Source organism: Platichthys flesus, chromosome 15 (assembly GCF_949316205.1).
Source record: "Platichthys flesus chromosome 15, fPlaFle2.1, whole genome shotgun sequence".
Taxonomy (NCBI): domain Eukaryota; kingdom Metazoa; phylum Chordata; class Actinopteri; order Pleuronectiformes; family Pleuronectidae; genus Platichthys; species Platichthys flesus.
The window spans coordinates 17,634,705-17,660,382 of NC_084959.1; the positions used below are offsets into that span (position 1 = coordinate 17,634,705).

General features: G+C 40.9%; 2 protein-coding genes across 3 annotated transcripts; one reads left to right on the forward strand and one right to left on the reverse strand.

Annotated features, from left to right (window-relative positions):
- The first annotated feature begins 2,011 nt into the window (after positions 1 to 2,011).
- si:ch211-283g2.1 (sodium- and chloride-dependent GABA transporter ine) lies at positions 2,012 to 7,230 on the forward strand. 2 transcript variants are annotated; one of them, XM_062406734.1, is made up of 14 exons: positions 2,012 to 2,166; positions 2,549 to 2,683; positions 2,760 to 2,964; positions 3,912 to 4,044; positions 4,134 to 4,268; positions 4,453 to 4,556; positions 4,639 to 4,763; positions 5,350 to 5,462; positions 5,552 to 5,692; positions 5,802 to 5,901; positions 6,105 to 6,205; positions 6,306 to 6,473; positions 6,591 to 6,780; positions 7,006 to 7,230. In XM_062406734.1, the coding sequence occupies exons 1-13, from the start codon at positions 2,040 to 2,042 to the stop codon at positions 6,741 to 6,743; spliced, it is 1,740 nt and encodes a 579-aa protein (XP_062262718.1). In that variant the 5' UTR covers positions 2,012 to 2,039; the 3' UTR covers positions 6,744 to 6,780; positions 7,006 to 7,230. The 2 variants fall into 2 exon arrangements, with proteins under 2 accessions (XP_062262718.1, XP_062262717.1); XM_062406733.1 differs by lacking the exon at positions 7,006 to 7,230 and having other exon boundaries at positions 6,591 to 7,004.
- Positions 7,231 to 7,595: 365 nt separating this feature from the next.
- dhrs11a (dehydrogenase/reductase 11a) lies at positions 7,596 to 24,841 on the reverse strand. Its single transcript, XM_062406737.1, has 7 exons — positions 24,474 to 24,841; positions 10,493 to 10,702; positions 9,690 to 9,784; positions 8,954 to 9,083; positions 8,757 to 8,849; positions 8,605 to 8,670; positions 7,596 to 8,510 (listed from the first exon to the last, which is right to left on the reverse strand). Exons 1-7 carry the CDS (start codon positions 24,603 to 24,605, stop codon positions 8,469 to 8,471), a joined length of 768 nt encoding a protein of 255 aa, XP_062262721.1. The 5' UTR covers positions 24,606 to 24,841; the 3' UTR covers positions 7,596 to 8,468.
- Between the last annotated feature and the right edge of the window lie 837 nt (positions 24,842 to 25,678).

Below are 25,678 nucleotides of genomic sequence, written 5' to 3' on the forward strand. Positions count from 1 at the left end.
AGGCAGTTTGATACTGGTGTCATCAGAATTTACATCTAATATCCAGAAAGATGACTTCCCATGAATAAATGACTGCCTGCAGCCCCTTCTGTTGTGAGTTGCAAGTTGTGAAATGTTTATTTTGAGGGCGTTCACCTAATAATGTTTATCCCCCCATTCCCCAAGAGAATAAATGATAAACATGTTCTGTTATGAATGATATGGGACGATGCAGGAAATAAATAAATATCCAATATCCAACGTGCTCTATTCATGCTATTCATGCTCTATAAAAAGGTGCTGTGTGGCTTTTTGTTGTTGTCTTTTCTTAAAGGTTACGCATTTAAAAAGCATGGTAAAGATTATCCCCACAGGAATGTGGTCTGTTTAAACAAGATGACTCCACTTGAAACCTGCACTACATAACTTGTGGATAAGAACAAATCATGTAAACTTTCCGGACATTCTTGTGCTGCAAACTGATCATTAAAGTGTTAAAAAAAACAGCTCGGTCTCCCTGTGTCTTCAGTGAAGATATTTAGAATTCTCGGCTTTCTAAAGAACTTGGTGGATATGTTACAGAGGAGCAGAGAGGTGAAGTCTACAATTAGGTCTATAAGAATTATATCAATTTTTGTAAAAAAAAATGTAGAAAGGTTTAGATTTAGTAAGTTTATCTTTACTTGAGCTTTATAGCTCCATAGATAAGTATTGTTAACCCATATATACTTTGATAATATTTGACAAATATATTGTAATATGATATATATTAAATATATGTATGTATATAACTATAGTGGTATATGCACAACACGTTGTAGACGTTTTTTAATTTGTTTGCATTGTCAATGGAAAATTCTGAATCTCCCCACTTACTAAACAATTATTGTTAAAAATTTGTCTTTTCACCTCCAGTGACAAGAGTTATAGCTACTTGAACCATCAAAGTACCAGTTTTTAGGATTTAGTGAAATCTAATGGTCAGTGCAGCCTTCTTTCATGCCAGTATTGTGTTTTAGTCCATCCTGGAGTCTGTACTACAGAGGGAGTTCAACATAACCAGGATCTCTTTCGCGATCCAGCTGAACTTCACGTGTGGGAAAGAGATAAATAACTTGGGGCCCCGAGATATGAATCTGCTCTTTACTAACAAGACCTGTGAAACTGAACTGAAAAAGCCTTTTGGATGAGAGATGAAACATTTGACTTAGTCACATGATGTAGACTCTATAGTGGGCTGAAGTTTAACACACACTCTCTGTACTGACTCTGAGGACACACTGTGGTGGAAACGTTTGCAATTACTAGTCAATAGAAACATATGGACCTATTTCTCTGCACCATGTCTCAGAGAGAGAGAGGGGGGGATAGGGGTAAGGTAAATCTGTAAACTATCTTCCCCCACTTCCAAATAAATGTTTAACTTCGAAGGATAAACCTTTTTAAAGATAGGGAAGGAGTATTAAACAAGGTCTTTGTGGACGGAGCTTTTATACAGCTTAATCTCTTATCTCCAACTTAACCTGCTGTGGAGCAGGTTAGCTGTTCATCTAACTAAGTTACCAGTTTACCCCGATAAGCACAAACCCAGCTTCGAACAGGGCCCCTGGGCCTCTGTGATAACATGACGCTGCAACAGGGCAAATCTCTGTGGATGAGAACCTGCTTCAATGTGGATATGAAGAGTTTGAACAGGACGATTCTTCATTTCAGGTTAAGATAGATAGATAGATAGATAGATACTGATAGAAACTGATAAAAACATACTTCTGAAAATATAAAATTTCAGCTTTTGCACCTGTCTGAATCACTGTGTTGAAAACCTTTTCAAAATACATTTCATATTCAAAACAACCTATTGTATAATTGTTATGAAAACCTGTTAAGTAAGACAAACCTCCCCCCCTTTATGAGCTGCAGTGCCACGGCCTGCTGTAGGCTGTCTTGCTAAGCTAATCATTAAAGATAATAAAAAGGAAGGTTATATCACGCAGGGCTACTTGAATTCTAGCCAACCATCCCTGTAGTTTGAGCGACAGTGGTGACACAGGGAGCAGAACATGGATCAACACCTCACGCGACCGACATGGAGCAGGCAGATAGAGTTCACTCTGGCCGGCATTGGCGCTGCTGTGGGGCTTGGCAACGTGTGGAGGTTCCCCTATCTCTGCTACAGGAGTGGAGGAGGTGAGAATTCTTTTTTAAAAAGACCGCCCTCTCCACAGGTTAAGATAATGTTATGTTAGTGAGCCCTGCATTAGCTTGTAATGATTATGTTAAAAAAAATGTCAAACTATTATTTTGATCATGAAAATAGTTGCAGTGAACTTTGTGGCTGATTCCTGTTTAAAAGCTTAAACTAAATAGAGAAATTCTGCACTTACAAGAACATTGGTTTATAATTGTAAAACAGTAAAAATGAACCAACACAGGTAAAAGGGAAACGCAGGAGCAGGATCACTTTTACAATAGTTAAACATTAGAGGATGCCATAAAAATAGCACCAGTGGGAGCTCCTTTGCTAGGAACATGTGACTGATGTGATATTTGACCATTATTTAACTGCCAGGTGCCTTTCTGGTGCCATACCTGTTCATGCTGGTGGTGTTGGGAATCCCTCTGCTCCACATGGAGCTGACTGTGGGCCAGTACACAAGGAGAGGGCCTGTCCATGCTCTGATTAATGTCTGCCCACTGCTGAAAGGTAACTGATGGGTAAAACACGTCTATTTGTCTGACTTTGAAAACATGATATTAACGTCATTTTTGTCTGTCCTCAGGCGTGGGTGTGGCATCAGTGGCAATCTCCTTCATAATGTGCACCTACTACAACATTGTCATCACCTGGGCTCTTTACTATCTCTTCAGCTCCTTCCAGTCACCGCTGCCCTGGCAGAGCTGCAACAACACCTGGAACACACCTAACTGCACCAACCATGCCACCAACAGCAGCTACTCCTCCACAGCCAGCCAGGAGTTCTTCAAGTACGTCTTACTGTGTGGGAGAAACCCGCTCTGCTTCTTAGATAAATGTCAATGTCAATGTCAATTTTAATCATATATCACATTGACTAAAGTGCTTTACAGGTGTAATGGTACAACTAAAGGAAAGTAAAAAGGTAATACATCATCGTGCAAACGATGAAGTTGGGAATTATTTTCTAGTATGCAGTGAGCCCATGTTGAAGATCTTTTGAAAGAACCAACAATGTTTATTGCGAACAGCGTCCTGTTGAGTCAGTGGTGTGAAACCTGTCTTTTTAAAATTGGTTTACTCATGAAATTGTTAAATTGCTGTTAGTGGATGAGTGGTAAACCTTATTTACAAAGCTCATTTCAAATCACATTTACAAAGGGCTTCATGAGACCCAAATTAAAAAAATTGAACACAAAACAATGGTAATTTACCCATAAGCCTTTGCCACATGCCTTTGCCTCAGCTCTGGGCTGTGTTGTTCTTCTTCATGCTGCTCTGCATGGATCAGGGATATCTGCACCAGGTTGCATGATGTTTCACCCTAATCCATAAATGGGTCGGTCTCAGATGAGGAAAAGTTAGAGGCTCACATTCAAAGTCTGGAAGATTCATCCTTTAGGGACGATGTCCATGGTTGATGCTTACTGAGTGAGAGACACTTGCAGGGCACAATATAATAGTTTGGTTGATAAAAATTGGTCAGCGATCAAAGGTTGAGAGATAAGAACAACACCGTAACCATTAGAGTGCAGAAAAATGAACGGACCCCAAATGGAACCCTTTGATTCACCTCATATAAATACTTCCCTGCCCAATGACCATCAGAGTAAAATGACTTTATCACAAAATAATTGGACTGATTGTTTTGTTATACTATACTAGGGTACAAGGCATAATGTCCGGATTATTGCAGAATGTACTAATCTTGGAGACTTCTCTCTTCTCTTTTTTGAAGAATTAAGATGCTTGAGCAGACTAATGGAGTAGAGGAGGCAGGAGAGATACGCTGGGAGCTTCTCCTCATCCTCATTCTGGCTTGGATCCTCATTTACCTTTGTATCTTCAAGGGAGTGAAATCAACAGGCAAGGTGAGGGAGTGAGCGAGAATAGACTGAGCCAAAGAGAGAGTTTGACGGACTGATGGCGAATCGCTTACCTTGTTTGTTTCTGTGCGTAGGTGGTGTACTTCACGGCTCTGTTCCCGTACGTCATCCTGATTGCCCTGCTCATCAATAATGTGCAGCTTCCTGGCGCAATAGATGGAATAACCTTCTTCATTGTGCCAAAATGGGACAAGCTGCTCTCAGTGGAGGTAAGAAAAAAGCAAGAGGATTGCATGAGGTGGAGATAAATAAAGAAATGGTTCTGGATGACCTGACTGACACAGGAGGGTAGTCAGCCAACTATTTATTTTGTTAACATTGACACAGGCATTGTTGATAGGTTTTGGCAGTGACAATCAATAGTAACGGATGAACATCCCCTCTGTGTTGAAGGTGTGGGTGAACGCTGCAGCTCAGATCTTTAACTCCATTGGGATTGGTTTCGGCTCCCTCATGGCCATGTCGAGCTACAATTCCTTCAACAACAATATTATGAAGTAATAAGACAGAAATCTTCTTATTCTTTCTCCCTCAGCAGAAGTAGAAAGTGATATAAAGAACATCTTCTCTTCCCAACAGGGACACCCTGACTATAAGTATCATCAACTCCCTTACCAGTATCCTGGCAGGCTTCGTCATTTTCTCCGCCTTTGGATACATGTCTTATCTTCAGGGCATTCCTGTCAGCGATCTGGCTGTGGACGGTAAGAGAACAAAACCATAGTCTCATATCAAATCATAACAATTCTAAATTCTGATAAGACTTTTTCATAAATTCTGACCCATTTTTATACCTGGTTATGAGAATAATATTTGTGTTTTATTTACAATTTAAATTAATTCACTTACAGTAAAAGAAGGCATTTTACCTGTGTGTGGGTGCGAATGGTTTTCTTGCGAGAGAAAAGGTGGATAAAAAAACTTCAATAAGAATAAATTGTAAAATGATAGAATAAGAGACAAGAAACATTTCTTTAACTAAAGATGTGCATGAAATATCCAAGTGCTTGAACTGACATGATGTGTGTAAATGTTAATCATCTGCATTCATTATAACACACTGCTGTAGCAGTGTGAAAGTTTTATGAACAATACACAGTATTTTAGCTCTTCAAGTGTGTGTTTATTGTCTCCATGAAGGAGTGTATAGGGAACAGATTCATTCTGTTCATGTTGATCATTCCCCTAATAGCTTTTTGTTATCACATGTCACAGTTTGTTCATAGAAGTATCTTCATGATTGAGTTTTTACTCTGCGTTGCCATATATATATATTTCTTGTGTATCCAGGCCCAGGACTGGTTTTTGTCGTTTACCCACAAGCCTTTGCCAACATGCCTGTGCCTCAGCTCTGGGCTGTGTTGTTCTTCTTCATGCTGCTCTGCCTCGGACTGGACAGTGAGGTAAAGTCAGGGAAAGGCCATCGTTATATCTGTCCTAGTGAGATTCCGTATAACCTCTTATAATTTCATCTTATTTCTTTTTTTGTCAGTTTGCGATGGTTGAAGTGATGGTGACCAGTCTGATGGATCAATACTATCAGCAGCTGATAGGATTTTTTAAGAGGCAGGAGCTGTTTGTTCTCGCTGTCTGTGGTGCAGCCAGTATTTTAGGAATTCCTTGTGTCATGCAGGTACAAACTCTACTTCATCACTGGTTGATGTTTCACCGAGCTATAACCAAACTGTAAGATCTTCAGTCTCGCACCTGTTGTCCTAAACACTGCTTGTGTCTGTGTCCAGGTGGGAATCTTTGTTTTTCAGCTGATGGACCATTACACTGCGATCGTGTCCATCATGTTTCTTGCATTCTTTGAGGTTGTAGCAATCTGTTGGTGCTATGGTAAGAAAAAGATGTTCGGCTCTAATTCAAATTTAAGTGGCCAGTTAATGTGATGATACACTTTAAACCAAACATGGATGCATCTCATCAATTTTAAGCTTCAATTTTGTATGTGACTTGCCACGCCACAAAGTCTATCAGCAACAACATAAAACAGACTGATAACAGCGGAACATTTTACTAAAGTAGTTTTCCATTCCCAGGTGTGAAGCGACTTTCTGACAACTTGGAAGAGATGACAGGGAAGAGAGCTAATATCTTCTTCAGACTGTGCTGGCTGATAGTTGCTCCTACACTGATCGCTGTAAGTAGGCAGGAACCCCAGGACTTAGTTTCCCCCAAAATGCAAGTTAGAGATAAATCCTGAAGTGTCACTACTGAACTTTGAGTGTTTCTCTCTGCAGGTCCTCCTCATTTTCTCCATCATACAATTCAAACCAGCCCGCTACGAGGACTATGTCTTCCCTCCCTGGGCTCAGGGCGTCGGGTGGGTCATTGCCATGGCTTCCATCATCTGGATTCCCCTGGGCGCAGTTCACACGTTGTGGGTGCTGCCTGGCTCATTCATGCAGGTGAGCTATGTGTACTATGAACCTGTTCTCTGCTCAAGGCTCTGCATTAAAAACTCATGTGAGTGTGTTACCACGTCAAGCTGTGGGTTAATGTCTCTGATTCATTTTATCCAACAGAAACTGAAGCTCTCGATCAAACCGCACAGCCTGGATGAGAAGTCCAAAAAGGCCTTTGATGAGAGGGGAGGAAACGATGCATATCCAGTCATGGCTGTAATCAGCTCCAACTCTCTTGTGACTGAAAAATCTCACATTCAGACAAACCTCTGATACCTCATGATGTTCACATTGCCACCATCATCTGCAGGTTTAAATTCATCTGGAAGTGTTTTGGTATTAGTCTTAAATCTTGAACAAGCTTCCGGGAAAGAAATAAGCATATTTATGCCACTTAAACTATTGCATGATTGTGGAAACTTGTTGCTGCATGTAGATTATTTTAAATGGACATTTTTTTAAGCATGTGAATTTAATTTGAGATTTGTCGAACGTCCCGTGACTGTTTTGTTTGTTTATATGATTTTGTGGACAGATACGTGTTAAGAATCGGTTATTGCTGAGGCACCCTCAACATCTGGCCTGCATTTCCTCTAGCGTGAGAGCTCTAAAGGACAAAGGAGGGAACTCAAGACTTGACATATACACAAACCAGACTGGTCTCTTGTGGACTTGACTTTGCTGAGGGTGCCATCTCTTGGCCGCATATATTAATGCAGATCTTGACAAATCTGTGATCAGGGGCCGTTATTGAATTCAGTATCTAGTTTTTAGCTAATAACATTAAACTATTTAACATCCATAGTTCAGTATCTAGTTTTTAGCTAATAACATTAAACTATTTAACATCCATAGTTCAATACCAAGCTTCAGCTGTAAGAACCAGTTCCCTTTGATCATATTGCACTGTAGAATTAATTGTGGCTGACTCATTTATTAGGTCAAATGCAACAGAGCACTGCGGATAAGAGATTACGCTGCTGCTTAACAGATGATTACATGGGTCATGGAGCTCTCATGTCATGTCATGATGTCTAATAAAAACATGTCACAACGTCCAAAGATCGTTGCATTTCTGCAATGACAAGCTGACGCCTGCAGTCTGTTGAACACATCACGACTTCCTTCGGGGCAATCATTTTTTTTAATGAGAAATTGAAGGTACACATCTCAAGGGTATAACTGTGCAATGAGTTAGCTTCCTCCCCTACATAAGTTGCCAGTGTTTACTTGTTAAAACTCCCCACAAATGAATCAAAAGTGCAGAAGAAATGAAATTATACAGGCAAATTAAAGGTGGATTCGAAATTCATGTACTCAAAAGACAATGGCCTTGGTCGTCCTCGATTCCTTGTACAGGGCGGAAAACTGTATAGAAAGGTAACTGAATGTGTTTCACTTATGGTGACTACAGGTGGCAGGATGCAAGTCAGTTCATGGTTAGTTACTGGAGTACAGGACATTGTATTGTCTATATTTAGTGAGTATGAGACCACATCTATTTATGATCAAAAGTTAAAATATTTCTAAAACTTATTAATGGCAATTATACTTAAACTTAAACTCTTTCATTTCAAAAAGATGTCATATGACCTACAAAAACAAAAACAAAAAAAATAAAAAATGTGCAATCAATGGCATAGTCTTCCCTCTGAAGTGATGGTCACGCAGATGACCATGTAGCACAGCAGCAGCACTCTCCCTTATCATTTGTTCCTACTGCAGTCTGGAGTCAGCCCGGTTCAGGGCCGGGCTCCGCAATTCATAAAACACTAGGTTGCTGCGTTCAGTAGTATTTTCATAGTGGTTTGCAAAGTCTACGCCCCTCATTTCCTCGCACAGCCTCCATTAGGCTCCAGATCTCCTCATCCACATCCGAGCAGATCCAAAACAGCTGTAGTTGATTTGTTTTATCCCCCCCTCCCTCCCTTGCCCAGCAGAGGTCGCTAATGGGTCACGATGGCCGCCGTGCTCCTCCTGCAGCTTCCTGTTTGACTGCTACGACACCTGTTCGACCGGCCTCATCTGAATGTCTCCAATCTAAGGACAAGGAAAAGAGCAAGGGAGATCAATATTGAAGCCGAACTGTGTACTTGATGATATAAAAGCAAGATAAAGAGAGAGAAGGAGATACCTGGACATGAGGAGGGGCACCGAGGACAAATGTGACCGCGCTGGCTATGTCTTCTGCTTTCAAACACTGAGTAATGGAGATAAGAGTATTATTGATGCAGCAGCGCTCCTGTTTTTTTCCCACTTTATTGAAATACCTCTGTCGGCTCTTACTTTGATACTCTCGTACACAGCAGCTGCTTTCTCTGGATCACTGTCATGGTGCCGGAAGGCAAACTCAGTCTCCACTATTCCAGGGGATATACACTGTAGAGGGAGAACATGCATGAGTTGTGAACCAACTGTACAGTGATTTAAGTGATCCAGTGAGGAGAGAAGGATCTGAACACTGGGGGTGACAACTAACTTACTGTGGCTCTGATGTGTGTATTTGCTTCTCTGAGCTCTTGTCGTATCCCCTCAGTCAGAGCAGTCACAGCGTATTTAGTGGCACTGTAGAAATGCACCTCAGCACTTGGCACCACTCGGTGTCCACTCATACTACAGAAGACAGAAGAGACGGACATGACCTAATTAGAAACATTTGAGTCAAGTCCAAATTAAATGAAAGAATCTTTAAACTCTATAGCGTCTGATTTACTGGTCATGTTATGTTCAATTCCTCTTCTTTATGGTTAATTATTAATAGAGTGTCTTACTAGCATTTCAATAACAAAAGAAGTCAATATTAGCTGACTTCCACCACCAGGGGTCAGGTGGGTCCCCAGTTGGCTTTACATAAAGGTTCAGTTTGTATAATTTAGTGACATCTAGTGGTTGAGTCTAGTGGCGAAGCATTCAATTGTAATAAAGACTCAAAAGGTGTTTGGTTTGTCCATTCTGGGCTACTGTAAAAGCCATGCGACCTCTGTCAAGAGGACCCACTCCTGATGTAAATATTAAGTATTTAAATATATAGGCCTCGTAAAATGTAGGTGATTACACACAAGTGAAAAAATCACTAGGATTATCTTCTGTTCAATAGTTCCCTTTCACCTCAATCTTCCACATTGAAACTTTAACTTATTAAAATCCCCTCGAAAAAACTGGCAGACGAATATTCATATCGATCTTTACATTCGTGAGATTGGAAGATTCATATCTTACCTGTTAATATTAATAATGTGGCCATCGTCCACATTCCTTTCCTTCATTGATTTGTATGCCTCCCGGGTGCAGATAGACAAGGCTAAGACATTCACCTGCAGACGGGGCGAAGACAGAAACTTCATGTGTCATTTGCAGAATCCTACTGTATTGTTAAATGAAATGTTTTTAATGTCACGTAATAACACTAGCAGTGTAGCTGAGTGCTGCTCACTGGGTCAGTGTGTTCGATCTGAACTTGCTGTTCATGTTTTTCAGGTTGTGGCCTCTAATCTGCTATTGTAGTGATACTCATAGACGGTATGTTTAAAGCCAATGTGGTGGGAAGATAGGGAGGTGACTAAACAAGGTCAGGGTAAAGATTAAACTCCAGCTAAAAATAAACTCTAGTACAGATTTATGTAGGGTGCCATGACAACAGATGGACGAGCGTTACAAATGCAGGACGTTGGATACAGTGGCTTTAGAGTGGGGGGTTTTCGGTGGTCAAGAGCTCAATGAATCAGAAAGTAAAGTTCCAACAAGATAAATTGGGCTCTTTTCAATAGTGGGCCTCTGCTCTGCCTCCACAGAAACTGCCTTGGTGGGTGGGTGGGGGGGACATCAGGATTAGCGTGTGTGTACATATACAAACAAGAATGTGTTTACTCTTTACTATACAAACACAAGAGTTCCCCTAACTCCATCGGAGTAAACAAACATTTGCAAAACACACACATAACTATACCCTTTACAATTAAAAGTTTTCATTTGAGCTTGTTACTGCCTAGGCATGAATATTTGTGTGTCTGTGATCAACCCACATCGATCATGTTCCTCCAGCCCTCTGTCTTTCCGCTGAGCAGTGGCTCGCTGTGGGCCAGTCCAGCGTTGTTGATGCACACGTCCACGCCTTTGTGCAGCGTCTTTATCGCTGAAAACATGGACAGGATCTCCTCCTCGTTGGACAGGTCACACTTGTAGGGGATCAGTGTGCCACTGTAGCCAGCACTTTGACATTCTGCTGCCAGCTTCTGCAAAACACAAAGTCAGACCCAAATTTAAGCCCTGTATCAGAGTGAAAAAAAACCACTGTAAATTGCCATATATTGATTTACAGGACTGAGACACGGTTAGTTAACAGCTAGAAATAATTAACCTGCAGAATCATAACTAAGATAAGGGTTCCACCCTGCACCCTACCGACTTCGACTCTAAGGCAGAGAGAGCGTGCAGCCATTAGATCAACGCCACATCAAGAGGGCAGATTTGACACAAGTGTGGACAAAACCACACCTGCCTTATTATGTTTTTTTCCCCGATAATAAAGCATTTAAATTAAATGTCGGCCAAAATCCAAATCATGTCTGAAAGAGGAGCTTTGCGCTGCTGCTTCTTTCTCGAGGATACAGCTCGCCTGAGCCTTCAGCGGGCCGGGCAGGCTACGCTCCAAACAGGTCAGCTGGCTGTCCACAACTGTGAGGTTTGAAACTAACTGTCACACATCATCAACCCCCATCCTTCGCTAGGCACAGCTGCACCGGTCACCTGATGTCTCACTCTGGGTGCCAGTCAGACAGCAGGGGCATGGATAATAAGGGCGGGGCTGGTGACAGACAGAGATGATGTGCAGCACTGTAACACTCTATGCGGGTGTGGAGACGAGAGGATTACATTTCTAATGGAGGCATATTTGTTATCTTGGTTTTATTTAATACATGAGCATGCAGTTTCATTCAGATATATCCAGCTTTAAAGCATATAAAGCTTTCATTTCATAACTCTCCAGAGGGGCAGTATGTGAGAGCACCAATGTCCGAGTGAGAGGCTCTAGACATTCTCTGGAGTTTCTTTGGTAAGCGCCCCTGTAAAAAATCCAGAGAATGGCCGAATGAGCCCACATGATGATAACACAGCGGGAGATTCATGATAGAGTCGCCGTGATGATGCGATTTCTAACACACAACTGATGCAAAAATAAAAAAGCGGTCCACTATATGTGAAACCTTTGCTAAACAAATACGCGTGATCTCAGCAGCAGAAGTTATAAGATAGATCCTGCCTCTGCACACTGCACAACTGATTTTGAACATTTACACTTTTCGTGATGTTTGCATCTATACCTGTGTTACCGGGAGCATCAGAGACTGGATTTTTAAACCACTTCTCTATTATTACAGATTCAAACCATTAAAATATAAATAAAATATAAATTGTGAAGATAGAAAGTCCATGTTTACCGCTCACTGACAGGCATAAAAATAAAGCCAGAGTAGAGGCAGCACGATCTGAACCTGAAATTACAAGGCCACTTACATCCAGAATGTAAATTAAGAAAGCATAAGCAGAAAGTTGGACATCAACACATGTTGTCGTGCGAATAAATGCTGTGGGATTTTGTGTTAATTGTCTGACAGGTGGAGATGGCTGCTCGCAGATCGCAGCAGCCACTGCAGCTCCGTGAAGACACTAAGTATACTTGTGAGGCCTGCTTTTTATAATCAGGATGAAATTGGATGAAGGGATCACTCTGGCTGTTTTCTAACAGAAGGCGTAATAGAGTTGATGCACCCTATCTCACACTTAGGAGTGTGTCGATTTCCCTGCTCTTCCTCTAAACCATTTAACTTGGATTTACCAGAGGGGAAGCATAACCCGAGCAAATCTGTCAAAATACAACATCACTGAAAACACTTGTCTCATCTGTGAAGACTCAAACTGACTCTTTTGACCACCTTGTAGAAAGGTGAACTTTTGAGCCTGGTGCAGTTCAGCTGCAGTAACGCCTCAATGCAAAGCATCTGAGCTGTCTTTAGACTGTGGCTCTAGCATGCACAGTTGTCTGGAGGGAAAGGCTTTCAGGCGGGAAGGAGATCTCTGGCCCATGAATGGAGAAGCTCGTCTTTATTCAGAAAGGAGGTTAACGTAAAGGGGAAGTAAGGCCCATCTTTTGTTCCTGGGAGAGAATTACACTTAAGTGGGAGCAGCAGGGCAAACTGGCTGTGATCTTGTTCCAACTACAGGAAGTAGCAGCCTGTGAATGTGTGTAGATGTGTGTGAGAGAGTGTGTGTTCTGGCACCAGCTTGACTGCTGTGGTCAGTTCCAGCCTTCAGACTGGCTGTGCCTACAGACATGGCACTGCAGTCCCACAGATAAACAGCCACTCCGAAAAATGGAGCAATTGCATTGTTCACGAATTGATTCTACGTAGAGCTCATCAAAAATAAAACAAAAGATCGAAAAGGTTTTGCATGTTCACACCCTTTAAAAGTATTAATAAACCTGTTTGACAACCATACTCGTTTTTCTAAGGCAGACACAGCAATGTGGCTAAGCAGACTTTCAAAATAAACTGATGCTATGTTTGCGGGCAGGGTGAATTGAAGGTGCACTTCTAAATCAATCAAATGCAACATCGGAATCCAATAAACCAAAATAGACGCAACTAATAGCATTATGCAACCATTTTCCTCTAAAAGCATTCATGTTCTGAACTACCTTGTTTCTACATTTCTACATTCGTCCACATAAAAAAAAACAACATAAAAACATGCACAAACCTATTTGAACATCATCTGTATTATCACGTATATTTATATGGTTTGGAATCGTGTGCTTATGAAAAATTGCAGACACTCTTACAGCTCAGAAGACAAATAGTGTTACAACAGGTCATAAAGCCTGTACATGTCACAGTAATGGACATACATACACCCCCACAGCACTTAGTCATATGTGTACATGCCTACAAATTGACATTAACACCTGCAGGGGGGCTGTTAAGGTCTACACCAGTGGTTCTCAACCTTTTTTCAGTGACGTACCCCCTTCGAAGAAAAAATTCTGCCGAGTACCCCCTAACCAGCGCAAAGCATTTTTGGTTGAAAGAAAGATGTAATGTGATTTATTAGTCCTTGTAACTAGACACATTCAAATTTAAAACTCCATCAATGTCCATAACATTGCTCAGTTGTAGTGGTCTCTCTTGAACTATTTCAAAATAAAAAAGATATAAAAATAACTAAAGACTTTAATTATTATCTCAATATAAATAAAGATTTGTGCACCTCAAAATAATTATCAACTTAAAGTGACCTCTTTTGGGATCATAATAAAGAAATGTTCTCAAACTGAACTCATGAACTTAATTATAGCTAAACACTTCTTCACAAAAAATAAATCATTAACTTAGTTTTAAATAAAAGATTAGCTCCAAACATATTTTTTTAATATTTATCATCTTAAAATATCTTCTTTAAAGATCGAAAAGAATACTGACAGGTAGCTTGTTTCCGTTTGCTTTAGGGAGGCTTTTCGCATTGTGTCTTGAGATGACCTGAATTCAGAAAGTTTCCTCTTAAAAAACTCAGGTGGCTTACCAACATGAATTTCATGTTTTGTCTGGAGATACCGCTGAAGATGTGGTGGCTTAATGCCACTGTTGGCTAATCTCTCCCCACAGAAAAAACAAAAAGTGTAAATAACCCAATCTATGTTATTGTTAATATTATTGAAGTGTCCAGCTGTTATTTTATTGTGAAATATTTGCTCGCTTTAAGGTCATACAATTTCGTTTCCGCTTTTGTATTACATGCTTTTATTTTGAAAGGGTACCGGTAGAGTCGCAGACTTCTTGTTCTGAATCATTAACTTCACAACGGAAAACTTTTACGTTTTAGCGCCCCTCCGAAGAGGCACAAGCTCTCACGGTGTTGTTTAGGGAAGGCTCTCTGCTCTGGTTTCGCCTTCTTTGGTACTTGTCCCTCCGTGTTTCAGCAGCATTGCTGCTGCACTTCAACTCGACTCCATTGTTGAAGTTTTCAAGGCAGGTGATTACTGATGACAGGCGATGACAAGTGGTGTGTGCCAGGTTGGGTCAAACCATCGGTATGGGGGAGACTCTGTTTTTTTAGGATAATTAAAAAACCCAGAGTCCCAGAGCCTACTGAATATACAATTTAGTTCATGAACTTACACTTATATTTTATTGAATATTTGTTAAATAACAATTTTTCAAAGATTTTTGAATGGATGCTAATTTTAAATATATTAAAAAAAAATCTCAAGTACCCCCTGGAGTACCTTCAAGTACCCCCAGGGGTACGCGTACCCCCATTTGAGAATCATTGGTCTACACTGCATTGGGCATCACTGTCCCGCGCCATGTTCAATCATTCACCCACTCACTTGGGACTGGTGTAAATGCAACAGCAAAACAACTCACAGGAGAGGGGGCAGGAGATAAAAATAAAAGATGCCAAAGTGCTGAGGGCAGATAAGCTTCATGAGAGGAGACGATCGATAGCACAAGGCAAGAGCTATTAGCAGGGAAATTATATTTGTCTCATGTTGACTGTCTAGTTCTTCAACACAAAAGTGGGCTTATGTTTAAGGGAAGCTGCATCTCCTCTTATTCTCTGAAAAGACTGATGGTGGGTTATTAAAAAAATTAAAAAAGATGTAAATCAGCCACTAACCCCTCCCCTCTTCATCCTTCCTGTCCTGTCTCTTAAGTACCTGTGACACACAAAACTGTTTTTCGTGTCATTATGGATTTTCATCCTCATTAACGAGACTGTTGTCCAGTGATCACACAAAGTGTGGAAAAGGAGGGAGGAAATGGAGGAGGATGGGGAGGGGTTGGCAGACAAAGTCGTGAAAAGGAGGGAGAGAGAAAATAAAAGATGAAGATACATACGGCATTAAACTGGATCATTCAGATTTCAGTAGGATTTTTGTAGGACGATCTTACAAGTAGAGCTTCATGGAAATATCCACTAATTACATGAGCTCGCATCGCATGTGACTAATTTAGTGCCAGTATTTAATTAAACAAACCTTCCATTTGGTGTCTGAGGAACACATCTAGTTTATTTATTCCACTCCTTATCCAGCTATACTGCTGCTGTGTGACAATACAAATAAACACTTTCCAAGTTTTTGATCAGTCATGCTGAGTGTGGGGGTCAAAGGAGACATCAGGCTGATTGCAGCAGGGTGGAAAGGATGGTTTTGCAATTATCTTGTCTTCGCACAATGAAAGACGGCCACTATAAGAGGTCTAAAGGTTGAACGGGGCGGTTTTACACCACCTCCCTTAGGGTTATCTTATCAAGTCAGGGCGATAAGAACATTTATTACACTCTTTGTTAGAAACTACACTCATTGACAGACTTAGGCTTTTCCGGAGAGTGCCAGGCATTGCATGAACATGGGTCAGTTTGGAAAACCTGTATCAGCACTCTGAAATAAGGTCACAAGGATCAGCGACTGTGCAGGCGGGAATAAGTTTAAGTCCTAACACAGTGCTGCTGGGTGATGAGTCAACGACAGCATATGTTTGGTATGAGTATCTGGATCAAATGAGAAGGCTTTTATAACCCTGTCAGGGGAGACAGAGAGCAGGCAGCCAGGTGCTGTGTAACAGACCGGTGTAAACAGTGCAGTCGGATTATTGTCCTCCAACCAAAGATATATAATTCAGGAAGAGGCTGATATTTCTTCTAAATAAGAGAAGAAACTGTCAAAGGATGACATTTCTACAGAGTGCCGCCTTTATTCCTGGATTCACATGGCCGTCAGATGATTACAAAAATTACTAAATTTCGGTTGTTTGTAGTTGAAACATGCTGTGGGATGAAGTTTCCCTCTTGACGAATCATGTGCCTCCTCTCTCTCATGCAAGACCTTTTTTTTTCTGCCCCTGATGCTGGCGATCGTTACAACAACTTTTGCTCTCACTGCAAAAGCCTACGCCCGACTCTGATACCGCATTGTAATGCATGCTGCGTTTGTGATAACTTAAACCCTGAGCAGGCAACAAAAACAGACATGGGAGAGAGGCATGGAGACAGTGGTGATCTGACACAGTCCAAAAATGAAACCCTTTCAATCCGGGCCAGCCTGGGTTGGGCCTACAGAGTGTGAGCTCAGAGTGGCCATAAAATGTTTCCAATATCAAACAAACACCCGGCAACAAATCCAATTTGGCTTATGTCAAAGCCAAAAACTATAAAATTAGCATTTTCTCTGTCAAGCCCCCCCAATGCTGAATGGTAATATAGAACTTGGTGAACTCAAGTTGTCTTTGTGCTGTATACTCATACAATCCTTTCTTTCTCACTCTGCTGTCGCTGCTACAACATTCACCCACTGAGGAACACCAAAGTAATACTGGGTAGGGTTGTTGCTTTTCTCTGAAAACAGTTGCAGGTCTTCTGATGTTTGATGTGAACATTAACTGGAGCTCCTGAGCTGTATCTGCATGACTGTACGCACTACACCGCTGCCACATATGGTAATTGCATGCCTATTGCACGAATAAGCACGTTCCAAGTACCAGCCTGCTGCAACAGTTGCACATAGCAGTTCCATGACATGTTCTTCCATTGTACAATAGGCCTCCCTCAAATACACACAGACAAAATACACACAGAGAGGAGCTTTTCAGCAAGTGTGTGACAGAATAGGACAGGAAACACCCTACCTATCAGAGCAGGAGGCCCAGAGAGTGGATGTCAATGCCAGTAAATGTTAAAGATAGGCACAGAGAGATCAGCACTGTTGTGGTGTAGGGAGAGTGGCTCATAGGAGTCACGGAGCTGTCTAGTCAAATCAGGTAATTGTATTAAGACCAGTTGAACCAGCATAATGGGTGATTAAAATACTTGAAAAATGTAACAGATGTAAAGATTGTATTTATTTCATTTATACGCAGTACTGGTAACAGTGAATTGCTGCAAAGATACACATTTACAAAAAGGATTGAGTTTCAGAGAAGAGTATCTCACCAGATTTTGAGTTGAGACTACAAACACAAAATCTTAATATCCGATTTCATAGACTCTTACAGGGCGTATTAATCCATTAGTCTGAACTATGGTTCTTACTCATTCAGGTATACTAAAGTAAAAAGCCTGACATTATGGTAAAGATGAACATTTAAATTGGAAATTTACTGTTGAGGCTGGTCTTGTGGGACTGTGATGGTAAAATAAACTGGCTTCTCATCAACAATAGCATCACCTACTCTTGAATCATAAATCTGCTATACATTTTTAAATCATATCAATAACTCACACAACATATATTTAATACATTAATAAAGAATGCACTCAACATGTCTGTCAGACGTACAGTGTGATTTTTTTCGAGGGGCAGTGAATGTAAATATAGCCTTTTTTAACAAGGGCCCTCCACAGGACACCATTTAATTTGAGGCTCAAGAGCTACATTCAGTTTGAATCAGTTGAGTTTTGTTATAGTTGTAAACTGTTAATTATTTTTAATCAATAACTTTGATCAAATAACCTTTTTCTGACACGTATTCCTAAATTAATCCATACTTCAGGGCTCTTGTCATGTGGGAAAATGACTGAAACGCAGACTCAGCCACTAGTCCTGGGGGAGCTGGTAATAGAGCCTGGTTGACAGTGAAAGCAATTTGAGTGTTTTCAGTGAACCTCGAGGGGACGGCTCCTGGGTGGTCAAAAAAGTTCATTGCATATCCACTCTTTGTCAGCACGGGTCGCCCGCATAACCTGCATCGGATATTTCTCTCCAGCTTAAGAAATCTGAACCACTTCCATATCACTGATGCGGTGTGACCTCTCTTTTACTGAATTTCATCGTCAGCCATTTGCCTCTGCTTTCACATTTTCATGTTTTACTTTTTTGTTTACTCTTGTCAGATTCGTAAGCCTACTGCTGTCGCCTAATAGTGAAAAGTGATAAAAGTGGTTGTGAGGGTTGATCTAAAACAAGAAGACATTTATTGAAATGTTTTCAGCGGGTTATCCTTTTCAAATCATGGTATTTTCTTTTTTGTGATTCATTTATAGATATCGTCTCATTGCCCAGCCCTTCGTCTACATAACTGTATGTCATTAATAACCTCACATTCTGAACTGCTGCTTTGGGAGGGTTCATACATGAGGAAATGTTATGTGTTGTGGTGTGAATGTTTCTTCTCTCGGGAGCAGAATCCATGGACACATGATGGATTATCAGTTAGAGCCTCTGTCAGCTCACAGCTCAGTGGGAAAGCTTTCTGCATGGGTTAGACCGAATTTTGAGAGCTGTAGAGGCCATGAGGCAACTCTCTGGGTTCAGGAGAGAAATGTCATGGGAAGTCAAATAACTGCACAGGACTAGACAGCAAAGCTGATACACCAAAAGGAACAATCTTAAAACCTAGGGATTGAACTATTCATAGAGACTATATTTAATACCCAAAGACGTTTTAGGGATATGTTTAAACAACGATCCAACTGTGCATTTACACATCACACCTATCAATATATTTTAATGATTAATAGGGAATAGACAAAATATAAAAAGAAGAATCAGGGCACAAAGTGATGAAGAGGGAATGAGACAAAGAGAGTTAATCGTTCTGACCTGGCCCACTTCCAACCCGTTCTCGGGTGAAATCGAATCACTGTGTTTCAACGTGTACAGAAACAACCCAGAGGAGGTAGTGGAGACAGCAGGACACTGATTGACTTTTGTTGTGTCACCTCAGCTTTTGAAGCATGACTGAGCATTTCTTGGCTCCTTCAGAATGGGCACCAAATCAAAGCTGGTCAACCGTGGTCTGAAATTGACCTCCTGGCTTACCTGCAGAGGGCTTTGAGTTTTAATTTAGGATTTACTCGCTCAAAGAATAAATGCTTAGGCTGGCTAAGAAGTCCAGAGGATTCTACTTTATCCAGAGCTGCATACACAGGCAGCCAATCAGGAGCCTGTTAGATTGGGCCTATTAGCCCAGTGAATAACATGTTGGTCAATTGTCTCAAAGTCTTTAAACAGGCAGAGAGAGACTATATCCATGCTACTTAAAGTTTATACTAAATACAAAATAAAAGCTGTACAGATGTGCTATTTTTTGCCCATAAAGCAGGAAGCAAATTGTCCATTTTATCCCTTGGTTAGAGAAAATACTTTGAACTGGCAACAGCATTTGTGAAATGTAAGAACAAGGATTTCTTCTCTTGGAGGGAGAACCGCTACTGACAAAGAGTTTACACGTTGTGCCTTCACCCCAGATAGCTGAGTCGTGACTTGATAAGAGCCATAAGGAAGTGAATGCAGATAAATGCATCCCTGAAGTTTTGCAAACAAAAATGAGGCCTTTCCAAAAGTCGCGGTTTTAGGCAGAGGAAAGGGCCTGGACACTCACTCTGGCATTATGCTGAAGTTCGACTATGTGTCTGGAAGGAGAAACTCTGCAGCAACTGACTGAGATGTCTGCATTCTCACATTGTTGATTATCCGGCGGTCAGTGCATGTCTGAAAGCAATTTTATACTCCTTGTATTCAGCATTGAAAAAAAGCAGTAGGAATACTAACACAAGCTCATTGTAGGCCAACCACAAAAGGTTGAGCACGAAAAAATTATTCTGTTTGCCTATTTTATCTGATCTAAAATTGTAGCAGTCAAGGCTTTTACATTTTGACAGATTTCTGTACAGTGCGAAGCCTCAACGCATCAGAAACGTGATGTCAGTTTCACCGTACCAGTTTTAAATGGACTGGCAGTACCAACAGATTTGTTATCTAGATGGCGATTCCATTTCTGTATTCAGTCAGAGTAACAAGTGTGACTATAGAAAAATCCGTACATAACATAACGGCTGATAAATAAATTCATTAAGCAGTAAAGCAACAATTTCTCTGGTTTTGTGGGCCGTCATTCAGGCCCTGATAAAAATCCATGTTCATTTAATTGTGACTTGTTTCTAACGAGTGTGATGAATCGGGTTTGGATTTATTTTGCAGAAACAGGAACACAAACTATAATTTCTAGATGCACAATCAATCATTTGAATCATCGAATATGTGACAAACCCCTCCCCATCCCACCCTTTGCCTCTGCAGAAAACGATTGCAACAGGCTTATCTTACATTAGAGACTGTAGGCATGAGGTTTGTTTAATCGACAGCAGGATTAAACAAAAGTACTGAAGCAACTTATATCAAACTTGGAAAGTGCAGGTGAAGAGCCGTTGACATTTTTGTGCAGATCCAGATCCAGAGGCTGCCTCTAATCTCTGGAACATCTTAACCGGTTTAGACCCGAGTCACATTTATGTCACTGCTTAAGACTCGCCTCCTCTCACTATTTTTCTTTCCATGTTGAGTTTGATACCTTGATTTCATCTGCTATTGCGCAATATTCTTATTCTCAAATATGAATTATGTTTGAGGTTTTATTGCTTTTTACTTTCTCCACTGATTCGTTTTTTATAAATTCTTTTATTTTCATATTTTAAACCTGTTCACCTGTTTATAATTAAACATCTTCTTTGATTTTATTGGGAAGAAAAGTGATATTTAAAGTTGTTTTACTTAACATGGCAAAATAAGGCCCTTTTTTCAGTACTTCTCAGTAAATTATGTTAGGATCTTGATGTAAAAGAATCCAATATTCAGGATTATCTGAATGAGGTGGAGGATTAAGCCCTACTGGGTGCCTTTCTAGTTTGATTTGTGGGAATTAGCAACAAGAGTTCATTCTCCCATAACTGTGTATTTACTACTGCATCACATTGTGCTTGGTAAGCAGGTACATCCAAACCACAGATATGGGCTATGTGGGCTGGAGGGCCTTAGCGGTCTATTCAGTCAGTAACTAGCTGTCCTCTTCTTCCTCTGAGTCAGCTGTGAGCTCAGATACACCTTCTAATATGGCAGCAGTCTCAAAAACATGCATATAGTCTTTGGACACTCCTCCACTTTTATGGTGTTGCTCCTCAACACTCAAAGCAGATGCTGCAGTTCTTCCGCTGGACGTTGGTCAGTTTCACAAGCATTAATGAGAAGCTGTGTTGCTGCTACTTGGATGCGTACTGTTGCTTCCATTCCTGCTCAGAGTCCATGGTGACCACACGTCGCCCTCCAGCTCGCTGCTCCCCCACTGCCTAGTGCATAGTCTCACAGAGACAGCAAAACAATACTGCTGCCACAACTCTCCACTCCCCTCTAACCATGGTTTGTTTACAGACAAAAACAAAAACCTATTACATTTAAATACATCTGGCCATCATTTTATCTGGTCTACTCTGAGGGGAAAATACTGCTGTAAAAACGTTTAATCTCCTCAAGTAAAGAAATAAACACCAATATGGAAGTCAAGAACAATTACTTGGTGATAGACACTTGCATCCCCCACTAGCAGCATGCCAGGTTTGGCAGGACTACAGCAAGAACCCAGTTTACATAGCAGAGAGGGCACAATACTGGCTTTGTCCCTCAACTCACACAGACATCTCTCTAAAAGTCTTGTACAGACTCTCGTGGAGGGAGCAGAAATCTGTCAGTCTATACAAACTCACATCTTCCGGTCTTTCGGGCAAATATTCAGTTTATGGAATCTTGGTTTCATGTGTTGTATCCATATTTAGAATAACTGAGACTGCTCTGGATGAGCTGCAGTCACGTTAATGCTGCCGACAGACATAAAAAAAAAGGCACCATAAAGATTTCAAATGTTATGACCTTGTTGTTGTCTTGCACAAGTAATATAAGAGGGCTGACACAAGCTGTGGCAGTTAACTATTGACAGGAGGGAGCATGTGACCAGAGTATGAATGGAGGGAGGTTTTCTATTGCGCAATTCACCCTCACTGTATGCGTGTATGGGCATGAGTGTGTGTATGTGTGTGTGTGTGTAGCCAAGGTGGGAAAAATGCTTGCATGTCCAAAACAAGACATTATTGAAACATGAGGAAAAAATTTACTTAGTGCAGTACGTGCCTGTGTGTCTGTATTGCAGCTACCTTGTTGCAGAATGGAAATTGATTTGTGGATAGATTAAAAAAAAAACACAGTAACAACTATGATGATCGCGAAACTGTTTCAAACGTTTTTGTATTAAAAAAGTCAGAGAAAGAAAAATAATTTCATTATGAGGATTACAACACATTTGAAGTCATATCTTGTGCTTTAGGAAGCTTGGGGGGTATTTTTCACTAATATTGGACATTATATAAATGTCTGAATAATTAATAATGAAAATAGTTAGCTTTCACTGTAGTACAGAATAATGCAACAATGCACTATTGAGAGAAAAGATTGACACATGATGACCAACTATTCTAACTAAATCCTGTCCCTTGCTTGTGTCTGTCTTTTGTAAAGAGCTTGACACTGGAATATCAGAGGTCATCGTGTTTATATGCAACACAATATCACATTGATGGCCCCCGGTTAAGAGCTGACTGAACTGGAAGGAGCTGCCTTCGCCGCATCTCTTCACATCAACGGTGAAGAACAGTAAGATGTACAGTACCTTATTCATCTCTTTAGCCTAGATCTCTACCAGGATAGTTCAAATTAGCTTTAACAAGTTACAATTCATATTAATTAAATAAACTTAATTAAATTACATAAATCTAACTACATCAGAGGGATAATTCATGTGACTGCTGCCGTATAATGCCAATGTGTTATATGACTCGCAGTAGATGACACTCTGTACAACACCTACATATTAAAATGTGACAGTGATGTGAACAATGCAAGGCATGCTGAACTTTGGTCACAGGAGTTAAATAAAAAAAACTGTGACTATTCTGAAAATCAGCCTCCCATGTTCGCCTTCATAATCAATTCATGTTTTTAGTTAAACCCCCTAAAAATTCACTGAGTTCAATACACAGATAACAAATTTACACGCACTTAAAAACGTATCGCTACTGGAACCTTTTAATCTCTGAGTCACGATGAGAGCGGGACCTGAATAATGTTCTGACTTGTCTTTCCTTATCACAGAGGGCGTGTCTTAAGCTCTCGTGACAAGACAACAGAGCAACCACGTCAAAATGTGATACATGTATCGGATCATGTTTATCCCAAACCTCGAGCAGAGATAAATAGTGTTGCTCAAAATATAGATGGGAAAAAAAGGAGATTATCAGTGGAACGGTGCGTTCATATAAAACAGCTTGGATTGTTGGTATTGGTAATTGTTGGTATTGGTAATTGATCTCTAGAAGACAAATACCATACACAACGAGGAACTGTATGCAGGACGATTTATTTTATTAAGGTTATTGGTTGATACATCCACTGTCCAGAAAGTGTAGTGAGGAAACTTGACACTACCAGAACAAGTTTATTACTAAAGACTGGGAGTGGTTGAATTAGGGATTTGAGATGATGACCTACTATTTGTCTGTCCTGCACAATGGTCAGTTGTTAGCAGGTATCATGCTCGTTTTAAGGGTCATTTAACACAGACGCTCTGCTGATGCTGGTCTCCTGACCTGTGACCTCTCTGGGGCAGGTCAACCTTAAGATAAATGTTTTACCCTCCCCAACAGCAAACAGAGATGCATGAAGAGCAAGGGTTTGTGGGATATGTAGTGATAGGAGCTGCAGGGAGCGCAGTGGTGCTTTATTGTACAGGGGCACTGTGAGACATCACATAAGTTAAGTGGACCATCAAGCTACGATACAATTACGTCCCTGTAAAGTTGTAAACACTAGCTTGACGTGATTTAGCTTTGGTTTACACCTCTGGTGATCCCACTGTTTACACAAGGTTTAGTTATTGACTGATGTAACATAAGTTCACTTTGTTTTATTATTAACACTATTCAGATGAATGAAGCTTCTCTTCTTGAATTAAATAGGTTACTTGACTAGCTACTGTCCACCACTGGGGCTTCGTAGCTGAAGTTGTGAAGCTAACGTAAGCTAGCGGTTAAGGTAAGGGGGCTAGTTTTGATGTCGTAAAGCTAGCTTCCCCTGTGCGTGTCGGAAACACTTAACGGCCAACGACACTAAACTAAATCACCCACCTCTATTTTGTCGACGTTCCTGGCACAGCCGACGACCCGCATGCCTTGCTGGACCAGTGCCCGGGCTGTGGCCGCTCCAATTCCCACCGAGGCTCCGGTCACCAGGGCCACTCTGCCTTTCCAGCGCTCCATCTCTCCTGCCTGCCTGAGCGGGCTCTCCGAGCACCAAAGCACCGCTACTGCTGTAATGTCCCGTCTGCTCAGATCACTGTCGCAGTGGTTTCAAACAAGCGATATAGTTACACGAGGGGACGCGGCAGCTACGAGCTCCTGCCTGAGTCTGCAGCATCCAGGACGGCGGCAGCCAGTGGACCTGAAGCCAGGATCCATGCGCTCCGCTGGATGAAATATGAAGAGAGGCAGTGTGCACAAATGTTTGGTTCACGTCACCTCCCACTCCGTTTTTCAGCCCACGAGCCCCGAGTTTGCTCATTGCGTGGTCATCTATCGCCATCTAGTGGATTCAACTAGCCATGACTGTTGCCTTCACGTTTTCCTGTAATCAAAGCTTTTAGACACCTTTGTTTCACTCAAGATCACGTTATTAGCCATCCCATTTTAGTTTTTCTAGAAATCAACCCCCTACATATATGCTCCTGCTGTGACACAGCTGATAATGTCATGGAACATATGCATGTGGCAACTGAAGACATAAAGCAATGGCAATGTCAACAAGTGGTATTAAATCAGTCTTTAAGGCTATTTAGGAAAGAAACAACTGTATCAGATAATTCATAAATGTAGAGATATATTTAATACCGTTCTGGCTGCATCTTAACTGAGAATAGTCTAATTTCCTATTGAAAAGGAAATGCAGTGAAATCACCATGCACTCACTGAACCCAGCTCCAGGTACTGTGTGAGGAATTCATTCATGAATTTGGTTGACTTACATTTTCAGTGAACTATCCATTTAAATAAAAACTGAAATGTGGGAAAGAAATGATCAATGGTAAATATTATCAGTTTAGCAGGAAAGCCTTGCAGTATTTGCAGAAGATAAAAAGCTACATACTACTTGGTTTAATTCATACTGAATATGCAAAATAGTCATGTTTAACTTGTATTGTTTTAGATTTGCTGACACTGGAATATTCCTCCAGATGTCCAGTTCCCTGATTGTGATTAACTTCAATAGAGATGTTGAATGAATACATTTTTCAACTTAAAAACCTGGCTTATAACCCGTCTGATAAACTGGTCCT